The 14,324-nt window shown below is 38.8% G+C and overlaps 1 protein-coding gene across 4 annotated transcripts in view; it reads right to left on the bottom strand.

Annotated features, from left to right (window-relative positions):
- ACER3 (alkaline ceramidase 3) overlaps nt 1-14,324 on the bottom strand; it is a 163,999-nt gene that overhangs the window by 32,413 nt on the left and 117,262 nt on the right. For all 4 annotated transcript variants that reach the window (XM_025357607.1, XM_025357608.1, XM_025357609.1 and 1 more), the window contains 2 exons: nt 10,021-10,102; nt 4,904-4,939 (listed from right to left, as the gene is read on the bottom strand). In XM_025357607.1, coding sequence (XP_025213392.1) covers nt 4,904-4,939; nt 10,021-10,102 — 118 coding nt within the window. The remainder of the gene's footprint in view (nt 1-4,903; nt 4,940-10,020; nt 10,103-14,324) is intronic.

Below are 14,324 nucleotides of genomic sequence, written 5' to 3'. Positions count from 1 at the left end.
AAAGGCTATAAAAGTATTATTAGTGTTTTCTCTCTACTAAAGCAACTAATAAAAGTTAAATCAGGATAACACAGAGAAGGATGGGCTATAATTTTAGATAGAGTTGTTAGATAAGGCCTCTCTGCTAAGTTAACATTTAGGCAGAGACTTGAATGAGTGAGGATATAAACGATGTAGATAGTTGGGGTACTAGTATCCTAGGCAGTGGTAATAGTGAGTGCCAAAGTCCTAAAGTGAAAACATGCTTATTGTGTTTGAAATATAAAGCAAGACTCACTGTGACTGGAGAGAGTGAAGGAGGGGCAAGTGGAAGGACATCACCCTACCCTAACATGGTTTTTCTTTTTTATAGCAGTTATCACCTTCTAGCAAGTATGTATACTATATAAATTTACTTGTTATATCTATAGTGTATTGTTTCATATCATCCTATAGCACTGTTTTTTTTTTTTTTTTAAATCCTTTCTCAATGGACTAGAGCAACAGAAATCAAACTTGTCTCTTTCCTTGGCCTTTTACTTCCTTCCTCCAGACCCTAGGTAGCCTTTCAATGATCTTTCTATAATGAGAATCTCATCTGGTCATACTGCAGCTTAAAACCCTTTAATGGCTCCTGACTGCTTATAATTTTAAGCATAGTATAAAGGGCTCCTCATGACCTAACCCCTCATCAGTAATCCAAACCCATCTCCTACAGCTAGGGCCAGCCACACCAAATATTTATAGTATACCAATGCTTTTAAAACTTTTCTACGAAATACTCCCAGTAGCAAAGGAAGAATGACTTATTCCTGATGGACAGAGATGGGAGAGGCACACTGAAAACACAAACTTCTTTGAAGTTTCTTATTTCATCCTAAAAATTCATGTGGTCATTGTACTCAATTCTATAACATATTTATATTTGTTTTAACTTTAAAAAGTTTAATCCCAGCTGAGCATGATGGCACATGCCTGTAATCCCAGCACTTTGGGTTGCCAAGGCGGGCGGATCACATGAGGTCAGAAGTTTGATACCAGCCTGGCCAACATGAAAAAACCCTGTCTCTACTGAAAATACAAAAATTAGGTCAGGAGTGGTGGCTCACGCCTTTAATCCCAGCACTTTGGGAGGCCGAGGTGGGCAGATCACTTTAGGTCAGGAGTTCAAGACCAGCCTGGCCAACATGGCGATACCCTGTTTCTACTAAAAATACAAAAATTAGCCAGGCGTGATGGTGCACACCTGTAGTCCCAGCTACCTGGGAGGCTGAGGCATGAGAATAACGAACCCGGGAGATGGAAGTTCCAGTGAGCCGAGATTGCGCCACTGCACTCCAGCCTGGGTGACAGAGTGAGACTCCGTATCAAAAAACAAAAACAAAAAAAGTTTAATCCCTGCAATATAGTTGAATAAAATAAATGTTATAGGAAAATAGGAATGTTGAGATGCAGTCAGTGATTTTGTAAACACCTCAACACGCTACCACAAATCCCTGGGTGAACTTGTACTCCTGTTTCATGTGCAAGAGTTACCAATTCACACTTCTGTACCTTAACACAGGGGTCCCCATCCCCCAGACTGGTACCCGTCTGCAGCCTTTTAGGAACTGGACTGCACAGCAGGAGGTGAGCTGCAGGCAAGTGAGCATTATCGCCTGAGCTCCGCCTGTTATCAAATCAGCAATGGCATTAGATTCTCATAGGAACACAAACACTATTGTGAACTGCACACACAAGGGATCTAGGTTGTGTGCTCCTTATAAGAATCTAATGCCTGATGATATGAGGTAGAATCCCAAAACCATTCCCTGGCTGTCTGTGGAAAAACTGTCTTCCACAAAATCGGTCTCTGGTGCTAAAAAGGTTGGGGACTGCTGCCTTAACACATGCTTCTCTATAGATGGAATAGCCTTTCTCTACTTCTCTACCTGTGACATCTTGTTCATCTTCAAGACTCTCCTGAAGCCCCTCTAGGAGTCATCTAAGTAGACAGAGCATACCCTTGTCTATATTACCACTGCTTTTACATATTTATCACAAGACTTATATACTGCAATTATTTTTTACAAGTCTATATTACTGATTAGATAATGATCTTCTTGAGATTAGTGGCCATATCTTATTTGCCTATGTATACTAATATTAGTTAACATTTATTGTTTACTATGTGACAAGGGTTTTATATGCATTATTTCATTCAATCCTCAAACTTAGGAGGTTATTATAGAGAGAGTGAAGTTCCATGAGGGTAGGGCTTGTTATTTTATTCACTAGTGTATGTATCTCTTGTGCCTAGTACGGTGCCTGGAACATTGAAGGCACTTAAAAAGGGTTTGTTCAGGCTGGGCACGGTGGCTCACACCTGTAACCCTGCCTGAGCTTCACCAAGGCGGGAGCTGAGGCGAGCAGATTGCTTGAGGTCAGGAGTTTTGAGACCTGCCGGGCAACATGGTAAAACCCATCTCTACAAAAGATGCAAAACAGCCTGTTGTAGTGGTGTGTGCCTGTAATCCCCGCTACTTGGGAGGCTGAGGCGGGAGGACTGCGTGAGCCCAGGAGGTCAAGGCTGTAGTGAGCTGTGATGGAGCCACTGCACTCCAGCCTGAGTGACAGGGCGAGGCTCTATTTAAAAAAAAAAAGGTGGGGCGATTGTTGAACAATGAGGAAACCAAAGCTCAGAGAGGTTAACTAACTTGTCCAGGGTGTACAGTTAGTAAGTGGAGGAGACTAGATTTTAAATCCAGGTCTGCTTGACTGTATGTAGATCATAAAGTCTTTGCTTTGCTGCCTGTCTGCAAATTCCAGCTCAGAATTTGGTACAGAGAAGGCAGATAGTAGACATCTGTTGAATGAATGAATGTCTTTTACCTTTAGATTACTTATTTGCTTCACCCTAGCATTTCCTTATTTCTTCATTTCTCTATCCTGATTTTTAATCTCTAGGCCTACGACACAAGCCACAGTGGGAATGGATAGACCTAGCTTTCATCCTGCTTCTCTTCTTATCAGTAAATATTACTGCTATACATAGAGAAGAAAATCTTTATTAGTGGAAAAACACATGGATATTGCAGTAGGAGTAGTTACTTATTAAGAGTTGTTTTTTATTACATAGTGTCAAATAGTTCTAAAACACAAAATGAAAAATAGATGGTCATAAAACTTGTAAAAATCAACCCAGAATTTCCAAATTTTATATTTTTGTGGTCATTATTTTTCTTTCTTAGCAAAGGCGAACAAGAAGTTCATAAAAACTAAGGTATTTATACAGATTAACTTCATTTATTTATTATTATTTTAAAAGAGATGTTGCCTGGGCTGGAGTGCAGTGGCACAATCATATTTCACTGCAGGTTTAAACTCCTGGGCTCAAGGGATCCTCCTGCCTCAGCTTCCCGAGTAACTAGGAATACAGGCATGTCCCACCATGCCTGATTAATTTTTATTTATTTATTTATTTATTTATTTTTTGCTATGTTGCCCAGGTTAGTCTCTAACTTCTGGCTTCAAGCAATCCTCCCACCTCAGCCTCCCAAAGGACTGAGATTATAGGCATAAGCTACTGTGTCTGGTCAACTTTGTTTTTTATACTGTTAATAAAACTTTCTAAATAAAAGAGTAATTACATAATGGCATAATTTCAAGTTACAGTAAACAAGAAAGTGAGGATGTCTTTTTTTTTTGAGACAGAGTCTCATTCTGTTACCCAGGTTGGAGTGCAGTGGTATGATCTCGGCTCACTGCAACCTCTGCCTCCTGGGTTCAAGTAATTCTCCTGCCTCAGCCTCCCAAGTAGTTGGGATTACAGGTGCACACCACCATGCCTGGTTAATTTTTGTATTTTTAGTAGAGATGGGGTTTCACCATGTTGGCCCAGCTGGTTTTGAACTCCTGACCTCAACTGATCCACCCACCTCGGCCTCCCAAAGTGCTGGGATTACAGGTGTGAGCCACCACGCCTGGCCGTGAGGATGTCTTTTCTGTAGCATTTATTTTAGTTCATCCACCTGCAACTGACCTGGAGAAAAGCAAGGCATAATAATGTGGTTATAGAATATACTTCAAAAGCTAGGTTCCAGTTAGATGATTATTGTATAGCTTGAATTGTAAAAGTTACAAGAACATTAGTAAATGTTTATATAAGCACAAAATATTTTAAAACTGTGGCACTTCTGAAAAGCGTGCTTATTTATTCATTTTTGTTTGCTAGTTTGTTAAAAGAATGTTGAAAAGGAGTCAGACAAATCTAGGTTATAATCCTGGTTCTCCCCCTTAATAACTGTGTCACCTTAGGGCAATTATTAAATATTTCTGAGCTCATTTTCCTTGAAATGTATATAATAATTCCCAATTAGTTGGACTGTTGGTGAGATTAGAAGTCTGTGTAGTAGTGAGCATAGTACCAGGCACGTGGCAGCACTCAAAGGCCTGCTTCTTTATTTCACTCTGGTTTCATAATGGCATGCACTTAAATCACCATTTCCTACACTAAAGTTTCCTGTGTTCGCTTCCTTCAATGTACATCACCTCCCATGTCAAAAATGCATTAAAATATATTAGGGGGAAAATGTTCAAGGAATTTTCAGTCTGTCTTTTCTAGATGTCATAAAAAGACTTTATGTGTATGTGCATAATGCTTCCTGGTTCTTTCTGCTTATAATAGCAATGTTGCACCTGTATTACTGAATACCAACAGCCAGCTGGACCTGCACATTGGCTATCCCAGGTATATTCCTGTTACCTACACTAAGCTCCTGTAAGCATTTGAGTTTGCAACCTCTCTTAAACACTGAACTTCCTTAGAACATCTACCATTTCATTAAAAAATTTTTTTATCTGCATATCATTTCTTAGACAAGGAAATCACAAGCAGCCATGTATCGTTAAACAATCTAATGTGTAATAATTTACAAAAAATTACCTGATGGAATATCGGCTCTTTTACCTTAAGGTAAACCTGCAAAATATTAGAAAAAACACATGAATGAAGTACATTATGAAGGGAAGAAAAACCAATTCCAACTACTCTGCAAATCCCAAACCTCTTCTGCTTCCCCCATCTTACTCAGACTTGAATCCAGCCTGTAAAAGCAATCAGATCAAGTGGCATGCCACAAGAAGGCTGGGAGCTACAGGAGGATTTCCTTAGTGCTAGCCCTGTTATGGTGAGCAGAATGTTTTAGATCTGTTGTGGACCACTGCAAACTCTGCATCAGTATCAAGGAGGGATAAGGATACATGGATACTCATGAGGAGTGAAGAAGTTATGTTGACAATCCCCGTAGCAGATCTGTTCTACAACAGAGAGAACACCGGACGTAGAGATAGGAGTAAATTTCAACCTTTGCCACTTACTTGCTACAGGCCTTGGACAAGTTAACTAAAAGACGCATCCTTCCTCATCTGGATAATGAACAATAATAGTGGTGAGGAATGATAAGCTAAAATACCTGAAAGTGTCTAGCATACAGTAGGGGCTCAGTAAGTGAAGACATTTAAAACAAATTTCTTGTGCTTTCTTATGCTTCCAGAAATCTCTAACTCACCTTTCTAGATGCATTCGCAGTTACACAAACCCTAGTTGTAGGTTCCAATGTCATGTGGATGATTAAGCTCAATGCCTAGTTAAGATTTAACATGTATGTATTTCCCTACAGGAGCACAATTTTTAAATGATATGGTACAGGGGAATCAAAATTCAAGTCATAACCCTGCCATGACTCTCATCACTTGCAAGATACAGTTCAAATTTCTTAGCCTTTCTGTTTGGTCTCACTATTGTCTTCTTGTCTCCTCCTCATCCAAGTCTCCAGAAAGTACTGTGCTTCCTACAATGTGCTAGTTTCACACTTCTGTATTTTTAAACATGCTGCTCTTTACTTTGTTCAGAAATCCTCCTCTACTCATTAATCATCTTTTAGGATTCAACTCAAACTATACCTCCTTCTTGAAGCCTTTTCTGATCCTTTCTCTATACAGCAGAAGCAACCAGTCACCCTCCTTTCTACCATTACTCTTCAGTATAAACTTTGTGGCATTTAATAGTTTGTTTTTTCTCCCTACAAGACTATGATATTTCTGATACTAAGTACTGGATTTAGATATTTCTATATCCTCATATAATGTAGCAATCCCATAAAATTTTATATAATTTTATTATTTGGCTACAAAATTTCTACCCTCAGTACAAAAAAAAAAAAAAAGAAAAAAAAACCCAGATTATTTCCTTTAAGCATTGTGAGTTTTAAAAGTATGATGTGTATGAGATATTATATATCTGTAACTCTAAACCCAGTAAGGGAGAATGCTTTTAATCTCTGAAATTTCTTATTTCAGAATACTAATTTCCATTTATATAGGTAATGCTATCAGATTCCCATTGTGACTAATAAAAGAAATGCAAAAGGACATGCCTCATGCCTCTTAAAGACATTTTTTGTTTGTTTGTTTTGAGATGGAGTCTCACTCTGTCGCCCAGGCTGGAGTGCAGTGGCGCAATCTCGGCTCACTGCAACCTCGGCCTCCCGGGTTCACGCCATTCTTCTGCCTCAGCCTTCCCAGCAGTTAGGACTACAGGCGCCCGCCACCAGGTGTGGCTATTTTTTTTGTATTTTTAGTAGAGACAGGGTTTCACCATGTTAGCCAGGATGGTCTCGATCTCCTGACCTCGTGATCCACCCGCCTCGGCCTCCCAAAGTGCTGGGATTACAGGTGTGAGTCACCGCGCCCGGCCTTAAAGACATTTTTTAAAGCAAATAATTATGGAGCCCTTCCTATGTGTTAGGTATTGATTTTCACAACTAACATAAAATATATACTATTTTCTTCATTTAACAGATAAAGGGAACTAAGGCTGAGAGAGATTAAGTAATTTGCAAGGTCCCAAAGTTTTTAAGTAACCTGGATCCAAACTTAAATCTGACTTCAAAGTCTGTCTCTCTCACCAATTCTCTATATAAACTTGATTGGCCAGGCAAGTCACTGACAATCTCTAGATTTGATTCTCTTCTTTCATATCATAACAAGACTTCATTTCACCTCTGAAATTCTACAATTCTTTCATGATTAACCAATATGTAGTTGATATGGTTTGGCTGTATGCCCACCGAAAATCTCATCTTGAATTGTAATTTGAATTGTAATCCCTGCGTGTTGGGGAAGGGACTTTGTGGGAGGTGAACAGATCATGGGGGTGGTTCTCCCATGCCCTATGCTGTTCTCATCATAGTGAGTGAGTTCTCATGAGATCTGATGATTTTATAAGGAGCTTCTTCCCCCTTCACTCTGCACTTCTTTCTCCTGCCACCATGCGAAGAAGGATGTGTTTGCTTCATCTTCCACGATGATGTTAAGTTTCCGGAGGTCTCCCCAGCCGTGCGGAACTGTGAGTCAATTAAACTTCTTTCCTTTATAAATTATCCAGTCTTGGGTATTTCTTTATAGCAGCATGAGAATGGACTAATACAGTAGTTTAGGCAAAGTAATGTGGAAACGAGTAAATAGTGCATATGTGCCCTTTCAGCCTCCTATTCAACATCTCAGCTAACTGAAATCTAGCTTCTGCCTCCATCAATTTACTACTGACAGCATCCTCATTAAGGTTACCTGGTCTTCCAACTGAAAATTTCTATTAGCTCTCAATCTTCATTGTACTCATCCTTTCAGAGGCAACTGTTCTTCCATTTTTCACTTCTAGAAATCTTTGTACTCCATGACATCAGGCTCTCTTAGCTTTCTTACATCCCTGATTGCTTGTTCTCAGTCGCTTTTGCTAGCTCTATTTCTTCCACCTAGTCCTCAAATGTAAGTATTTCATTAGGTTGTGCTTCTAGTCTTTGTTTTGAGACAGGGTCTCACTCTGTCATCCAGGCCAGAGTGCAGTGGCACAATCATGGCTCACTGAAGCCTTGACCTCCTGGGCTGAAGCGATCCTCTCACCTCAGCTTCCTGAGTAGCTGGGACTACAGGTGCATGCCATCATATCCAGCTAATTTTAAAAAAATGTTTTGTAGAGACAAAGTCTCACTATGTTGCCCAGCTGGTCTTGAACTCCTGGGCTCAAGCAGTCCTCCCATCATGGCCTCCCAAAGTGCTGGGATTACAGGTGTGAGCCACCGTGCCTGGCCCCTTTGTCATCTTAATGGCCCATGCTACTTTTTCAGGTCATCTATTCTCACATTTTTGTACTAACTATACCCTGACAATTCTCAAATCTACATCTTTAGTCCAGCCTAACTGTTAAGCCTCAGATGTCAGTAATATCAGGCACCTCAATCTTAACACATTTCATATTGAATTTATCTCTACCCCTACCCCATGGTGCAAACCTACTCATTATCTATCCTGTAAAAGCTGTTCATCCTCCAAGTTTCCTGTTTTGATTAAAGACATACTATCTATCCTGACAACCAGGCCAGGAGTCATTCTAGACAACTCATTTTTACTCTACTTTCACCCCCTCTACTATGACGTGGGTCACATATCCTGCAGTTTGTTATTTATGACCGTTTCTTTTCAACCTCACAGCTATATTACTTTCACCTAAGTCTCATATCTTACTAAAGCAAATACAAAAGTCCCTGGGTCTAGCCTCATACTCCTATAATCCAGCCTCCATAACCACAGCAATCTTTCTAAAACACATATCTGATTACATCTTCCCTTTAAATCAGTAATTGGCTCCACACTACCTTTTTCTTTTCTTTTCTTTTCGAGACAGAGTCTCACTCTGTCGCCTAGGCTGGAGTGGAGTGGCACGATCTCAGCTCACAGCAGCCTCTGCCTCCTGGGTTCAAGCAATTCTCCCACCTCAGCCTCCTGAGTAGGTGGGATTACAGGGGCATGCCACCATGCCCGGCTAATTTTTCCATTTTTAGTAGAGACAGGGTTTCACCATATTGGCCAGGCTGGTCATGAACTCCTGACCTCAAGGTGATCCACCAGCCTCGGCCTCCCAAAGTGCTGGGATTACAGGAGTGAGCCACCATGCCTAACTGCTCCACACTACTTCGAGGATAAAAATTTGAACTCTTAAACAAAGCATACAAGGGTATTTATAATCTGACGTCTGTCTAATTCACTAGACTCATTCACTGCTCTTCAATTACCATATGTGCCAGCCATATTAAATCTTGCCCAATTCTACCAGTGGTGTTGATTTAATGAGACAATAAAGATAAAGTACATGGTTACAATATCTGGCATAAAGTAAGTGATTGAAAATGGTAGTTCACTATGTTGTTTCAAAGTTCTCTGCCTATGAACAAACAATACTGCTATCTACAAATGCTTCGCCCAGGGGCCTGATGAGCTCCTAATCATCAGCTAAATTCTAGTTCAGGTGCCTCCTCTTGAAAGCTTTCCTTGACCCATGCATGAAGCCTTGATTGAACCTCCTTTATCTCATCACCATAGAAGTAGTTTTTACCCCTATTATTACAGTTATTATCTTTTGATGAATTCTTTGTGTACATGCCTAAAATCTCTAATAGAATGAGCTCCTCACAGATAGCAACTGCTTTTTTTATCATTTCTGTATTTCTAGTGCCTGACATGGTAAGTTTTCAATAAATGTTTTTTGAAATAAATATTTTCATAATATAAAATGCAATTTACTTGAGGAAAAAAAGCATTAATGTAGGATTAGAAGTGACCAGCTATCTCAACTTACTAGGGAAAAGTTAACCATTAAAACAGTCACATTAGGACCAATGGAGCAGAGCCAATCTCTCATTTTTAACAAATAGGAGCTAATATGTCCATCTATGAGAAAAATTAATTTTTCCCTATTGCTACTAATATTTGCTTTTTTCTTTTCCCCTTTAAAAACTAAACAGAGTTTTAAAAGTATTTCAATTACAGTGAGAAGTAACATTTAAACAGGGAACAAGGGAGCAATATTTGTCAGTGTGATATTCTCGTTTTGTGTAGCAAGATTGCAGTTTGACAGCATGAAGCAAATACTGGAAGTAAAATATGCCAAACTCTATAAATGGTGAATTTACATGCTTAATCTGTTAGAAACAAAATATGACTTACTGTGGTTACTATTAAACTGAATAGAACTAAGGTAAAAAGCAGATGGTAGTTTACTGAGTTCTTGATCTTGAAACATTCAAACCTTGAAAAAAAGAGAAAGAAACTTTTAAAAGAATATATAAGTAGGAACATAAATAGAATGCTGCTTTACCACTTGCCTGTATCTCTCGATGATCGAGTGATACCCATCATTTCTTTCCACTCGTAGTCTTAGAAAACCTGCACTGCCTATTATCCTCTAAGAGGCTGGAAGGAGTAGGAGTAGACATATGACTTAAGCTGGGACAATGAAAGGCTCTTGCCTGAAAGTCTGGAGTTTGGGAGGGAGAGACTGAATCAATTCAGTATAGAGAGTCAGCTGAGCGCGGTGACCCACGCCTGTAATCCTAGTACTTCCGTAGGCCAATGCAGGAGGATCACTTGAGCGCAAGAGTTTGAGACCAGCCTGGGCAACAAATTGAGACCCTGTCTCTACAAAAAATAAAATAATTAATGGGCATGGTGGTGCATGCCTGTAGTCCCAGCTACTCGGGAGGCTAAGGTGGGAGGAGAGCTTGAGTCTGGGAGATGACTCTGTGGGATGACAGAGCAAGACCCTGTCTCAAAAAAAAAAAAAAAAAAAGTATGGAGAGTCAAAGTCATATGGACTCAAGGTCTGAGGCTGATATTTGGGGGCAGCCAAATTGAATGAAGAAGTAGATGAATGAGCAGAAGTAATCTGCAGGGAGAGAAAAATATAGCAGATACAAAGAGGTGAAGCCATGTGGAGAGGAAGGAATGGCAAAAAGAAGGAAGGAGGAAGAACCTGCCCTTCCAGTTCTAGTAAGGTGGGGCTGTACTTCCTGCTATTGGGTCCCATATAATTTCCTCATATCCTTACAATAAATAAATAATCTCTCCTAATTCAAGCTAGCTTGAATAGGTTTCTATATCTTGCAACTAATGATTCCTAAGGAACATTATTGGAGAAAATACCAGTCTATTATAATTGTCTCTTTCCTTATCCATCTCCTCAACTAGCCTGAGAATTCCTTGTGTGCAGGAATAAATTTTATTTTTTTCATATATCTAGCACAAAGATAATGCTTAACACATATGAGGTATCCGGTAAATATGCAAATATGAACAGACAATTGGCCATCAGTGAGTATCCAATCCAACCTTTGAGGACTGTGACTTGGTATAGGCAGCAAGAGTGTTCTCTCAGTTTACTATTGGCTGTGGGAATTGGACCAACTCTTATTTTCTTGTCTGTAAGGAAAGGTGGTTAGAAGAGGCACTTTCTAAGATCTCTTTTACCTTTAAATTTTGCGACTTGGATAATGATGAAAATATTAGGTGAAGTATTAGTTTTTACTTTTAAACTCTATTATTCCAAATTTTAAAGCAAGTTATCTATTAAGAAACCAAGGTCTTTAGGAGGCCTGGCTTGTATTTATTACCATGGTTATTTCACTTTATTACATATAGTCACTTTCTTATCTGTCCCCTTCCTCAGACAATGAGTTCCTTGACTCTGTATATACAGAGTCTAGGATCATGCCTAAAATAAAGGAGGTTTTCCAGTACATGTTTCACAAATGAACAAGCACACAGAAGGCAAGACAGATTTAAAAATCATTAGAGGCCAGGTGCGGTGGCTCACGCCTGTAATTCCAGCACTTTGGGAGACTGAGGCGGGAAGATTGCTTGAGGTCAGGAGTTTGAGACCAACCTGGGCAACATGGCGAAATCCCGTCTCTACAAAAATTCAAAAATTAGCCGGGCATGGTGGAGCACACTTGTAGTCCCAGCTACTTGGGAGGCTAGGTAGGAGGATGACTTGAGCCTGGGATGAGGAGGCTGCAGTGAGCCAAGATCATGCCAATGCACTCCAGCCTGGGTGAGAGCCAGACCTCATATCAAAAAAGAAAAAAAAGCAATACTATTGAAAATAGCATCCTACCCATGAAAAACAGAGGGTTAAATTTCACAAAGTCTATTCACTTAAAATCACAAAACGTCACTGAGATAAATTAAAGGAACCTAAATAAATGGAGAAATATACCACAGTCATGGTTTGGGAGACTTAGTATTGTTAAGATAGTAATTTTCCTCCAACTGGTCTATAGAGTCGAAGAAATTACAGTCAATCTTCCAGCAGACTATTTTGTAAAAATTGACAAGCTGACTCTAAAATTTATGTGGAAATGCAAAGGGCCTAAAATTTCCAAAGCTACACTGAAAAAGAACAAAATTGGAGGACTTACTCAGTAACTGACTTCAAGATTTACAATAAAGCTACAGTAACTACACAGTATGAGGATACACACAGTGATCAATAAAACAGAATCGAGAAAAATGTCAAGATAATTTAATGCAGAAAGAATAATCTCAAAGATGGTTCTGGAACAACCAGATACTGGTAAAAAAAAAACATGATCTTTGACAAAACTAACTCAAAATGGATCATGGACCTAAATGTAAAATAAAGTTATAAAACTTCTAGAAAAAATAAACAAATAAACAAAATATCTTTGATCCTGGGAAGGCAAAGATCTATTAGGACACAAAAACACTATTCATAAACATTTAAAAAATAAATTGGATTTCATAACAATTTAAAACTTCTCCAAGAGACATTAATTGAGAAGACAATTCACAGACTGGAAAAAATACTTAAAATGCAAATATCTGACAGTACTTGAACCCAAAATACATAAAGAATTTTTACAATTTAAAAAGAAAAAAAAGCTAGTTTATAAAAATGGGGGCTGGGTGCAGTGGCTCATGCCTGTAATCCCAGCACTTTGGGAGGCCGAGGCAGGCAGATCACAAGGTCAAGAGATTGACACCATCCTGGCCAACATGGTGAAACCCTGTCTCTACTAAAAATACAAAAATTAGCTGGGGGTGGTGGTGGGCACCTGTTGTCCCAGCTACTTGGGAGGCTGAGGCAGAAGAATCACTTGAACCCGGGAGGCGGAGCTTGCAGTGAACTGAGATCATGCCACTGCACTCCAGAATGGCAACAGAGTGAGACTCCATCTCAAAAAAAAAAAAAGGAAAAAGGTTTGAATAGATAGTTCTCAATATAACATATACAATTGGATGATTAGAATATAAAAAGATGCACATCATTAGTCACTAAGACAATACAAATTAAAACACCACAGAGATAGTATATCATACTCACTAGAATGACCAAAATAAAAAAGACTGATAATACCAAGTCTTGGCAAGGATATGGAGCAAATGGAATTTTCATATATTGCCAGTAGAACCATAATAAGGTGCAATTAAATTGAAAAACAGTTTGGCAGTTTCCTATAAAGTAACACATATACTTACCATACAACACAGAAATTCCACTTCTAGTTATAAAACCAAGAGAAATGAAGTCATATATCCATACAAAGACTTGTTAACAGGTGTACATAGTCCTTTTATTCATAGTAGCCCCAAACTGGCAACAACCTTAATGTTCAACATTGGTAAACAGTATAAAATAGACTACTACTAATGATGTATGTAACAACATAGATGAATGTATTCATCAGAAGTAATTGGCAAATTAGTGCCCTCAAAAAATATTACACTGAATAAAAGAAGCTAGTTACAAAAGAGTACATATGGTATAATTTCTTTTATATAAAATTCCAGAGCAGACAAACTAATCTATAATTATAGAAAGGAGATCAGTGGTGGTCTGGAGGCCAGGGTAGGGGTCAGTATTAACTGTAATGGGTCAGAAAAGAATGTTCTAAAGTGATAGAAATGTTCAGTTTCTCTTTCTTGCCATAAGGGTAATGGGTACATAGGAGTATACATTTGTCAAGACTCATCAAACCATACACTTAAACTGGGTGCATTTAATTCCATGTAAACTATGTGTCAATACAGTGGATTAAAAATTATTTCACCCCTTTCATTTCCTTCTATGTGTCACTTAAAGCGTACTACAGCAGGGTCTTTCTGAATGGGGGAATATGAGCGTACACAGATACTGCAGAAGATTGCCGAGGAAAGATTAGAATCAAGAGACATACTTTTTGAGAAACAAAAGCTTTGCCAATAAGTTTGTTTTTATAAACAATTAAATCATTTATTTTAATCTTCATGGAGAATTTATAAGTACTATAACCTCCACTTTTACAAATGAAGGAACAAAGATTAAGTGACTTAAGCTCATTCAGTTACTAAATATCAGAGCTGAAAATTGAACTACAGTATCAGTATCCTTATCTTCTAAGTAATATCTGCTGTTCCCTAGCATTAAAACTGTTTTTTCTTTCTTTCCTTCTTTCTTTCTTTCCTTCCTTCCT

This window comes from Theropithecus gelada, chromosome 14 (assembly GCF_003255815.1).
Source record: "Theropithecus gelada isolate Dixy chromosome 14, Tgel_1.0, whole genome shotgun sequence".
NCBI lineage: Eukaryota > Metazoa > Chordata > Mammalia > Primates > Cercopithecidae > Theropithecus > Theropithecus gelada.
Note: the sequence above shows the minus strand (reverse complement) of the source record. Positions and strands in the feature narration are given on the sequence as shown.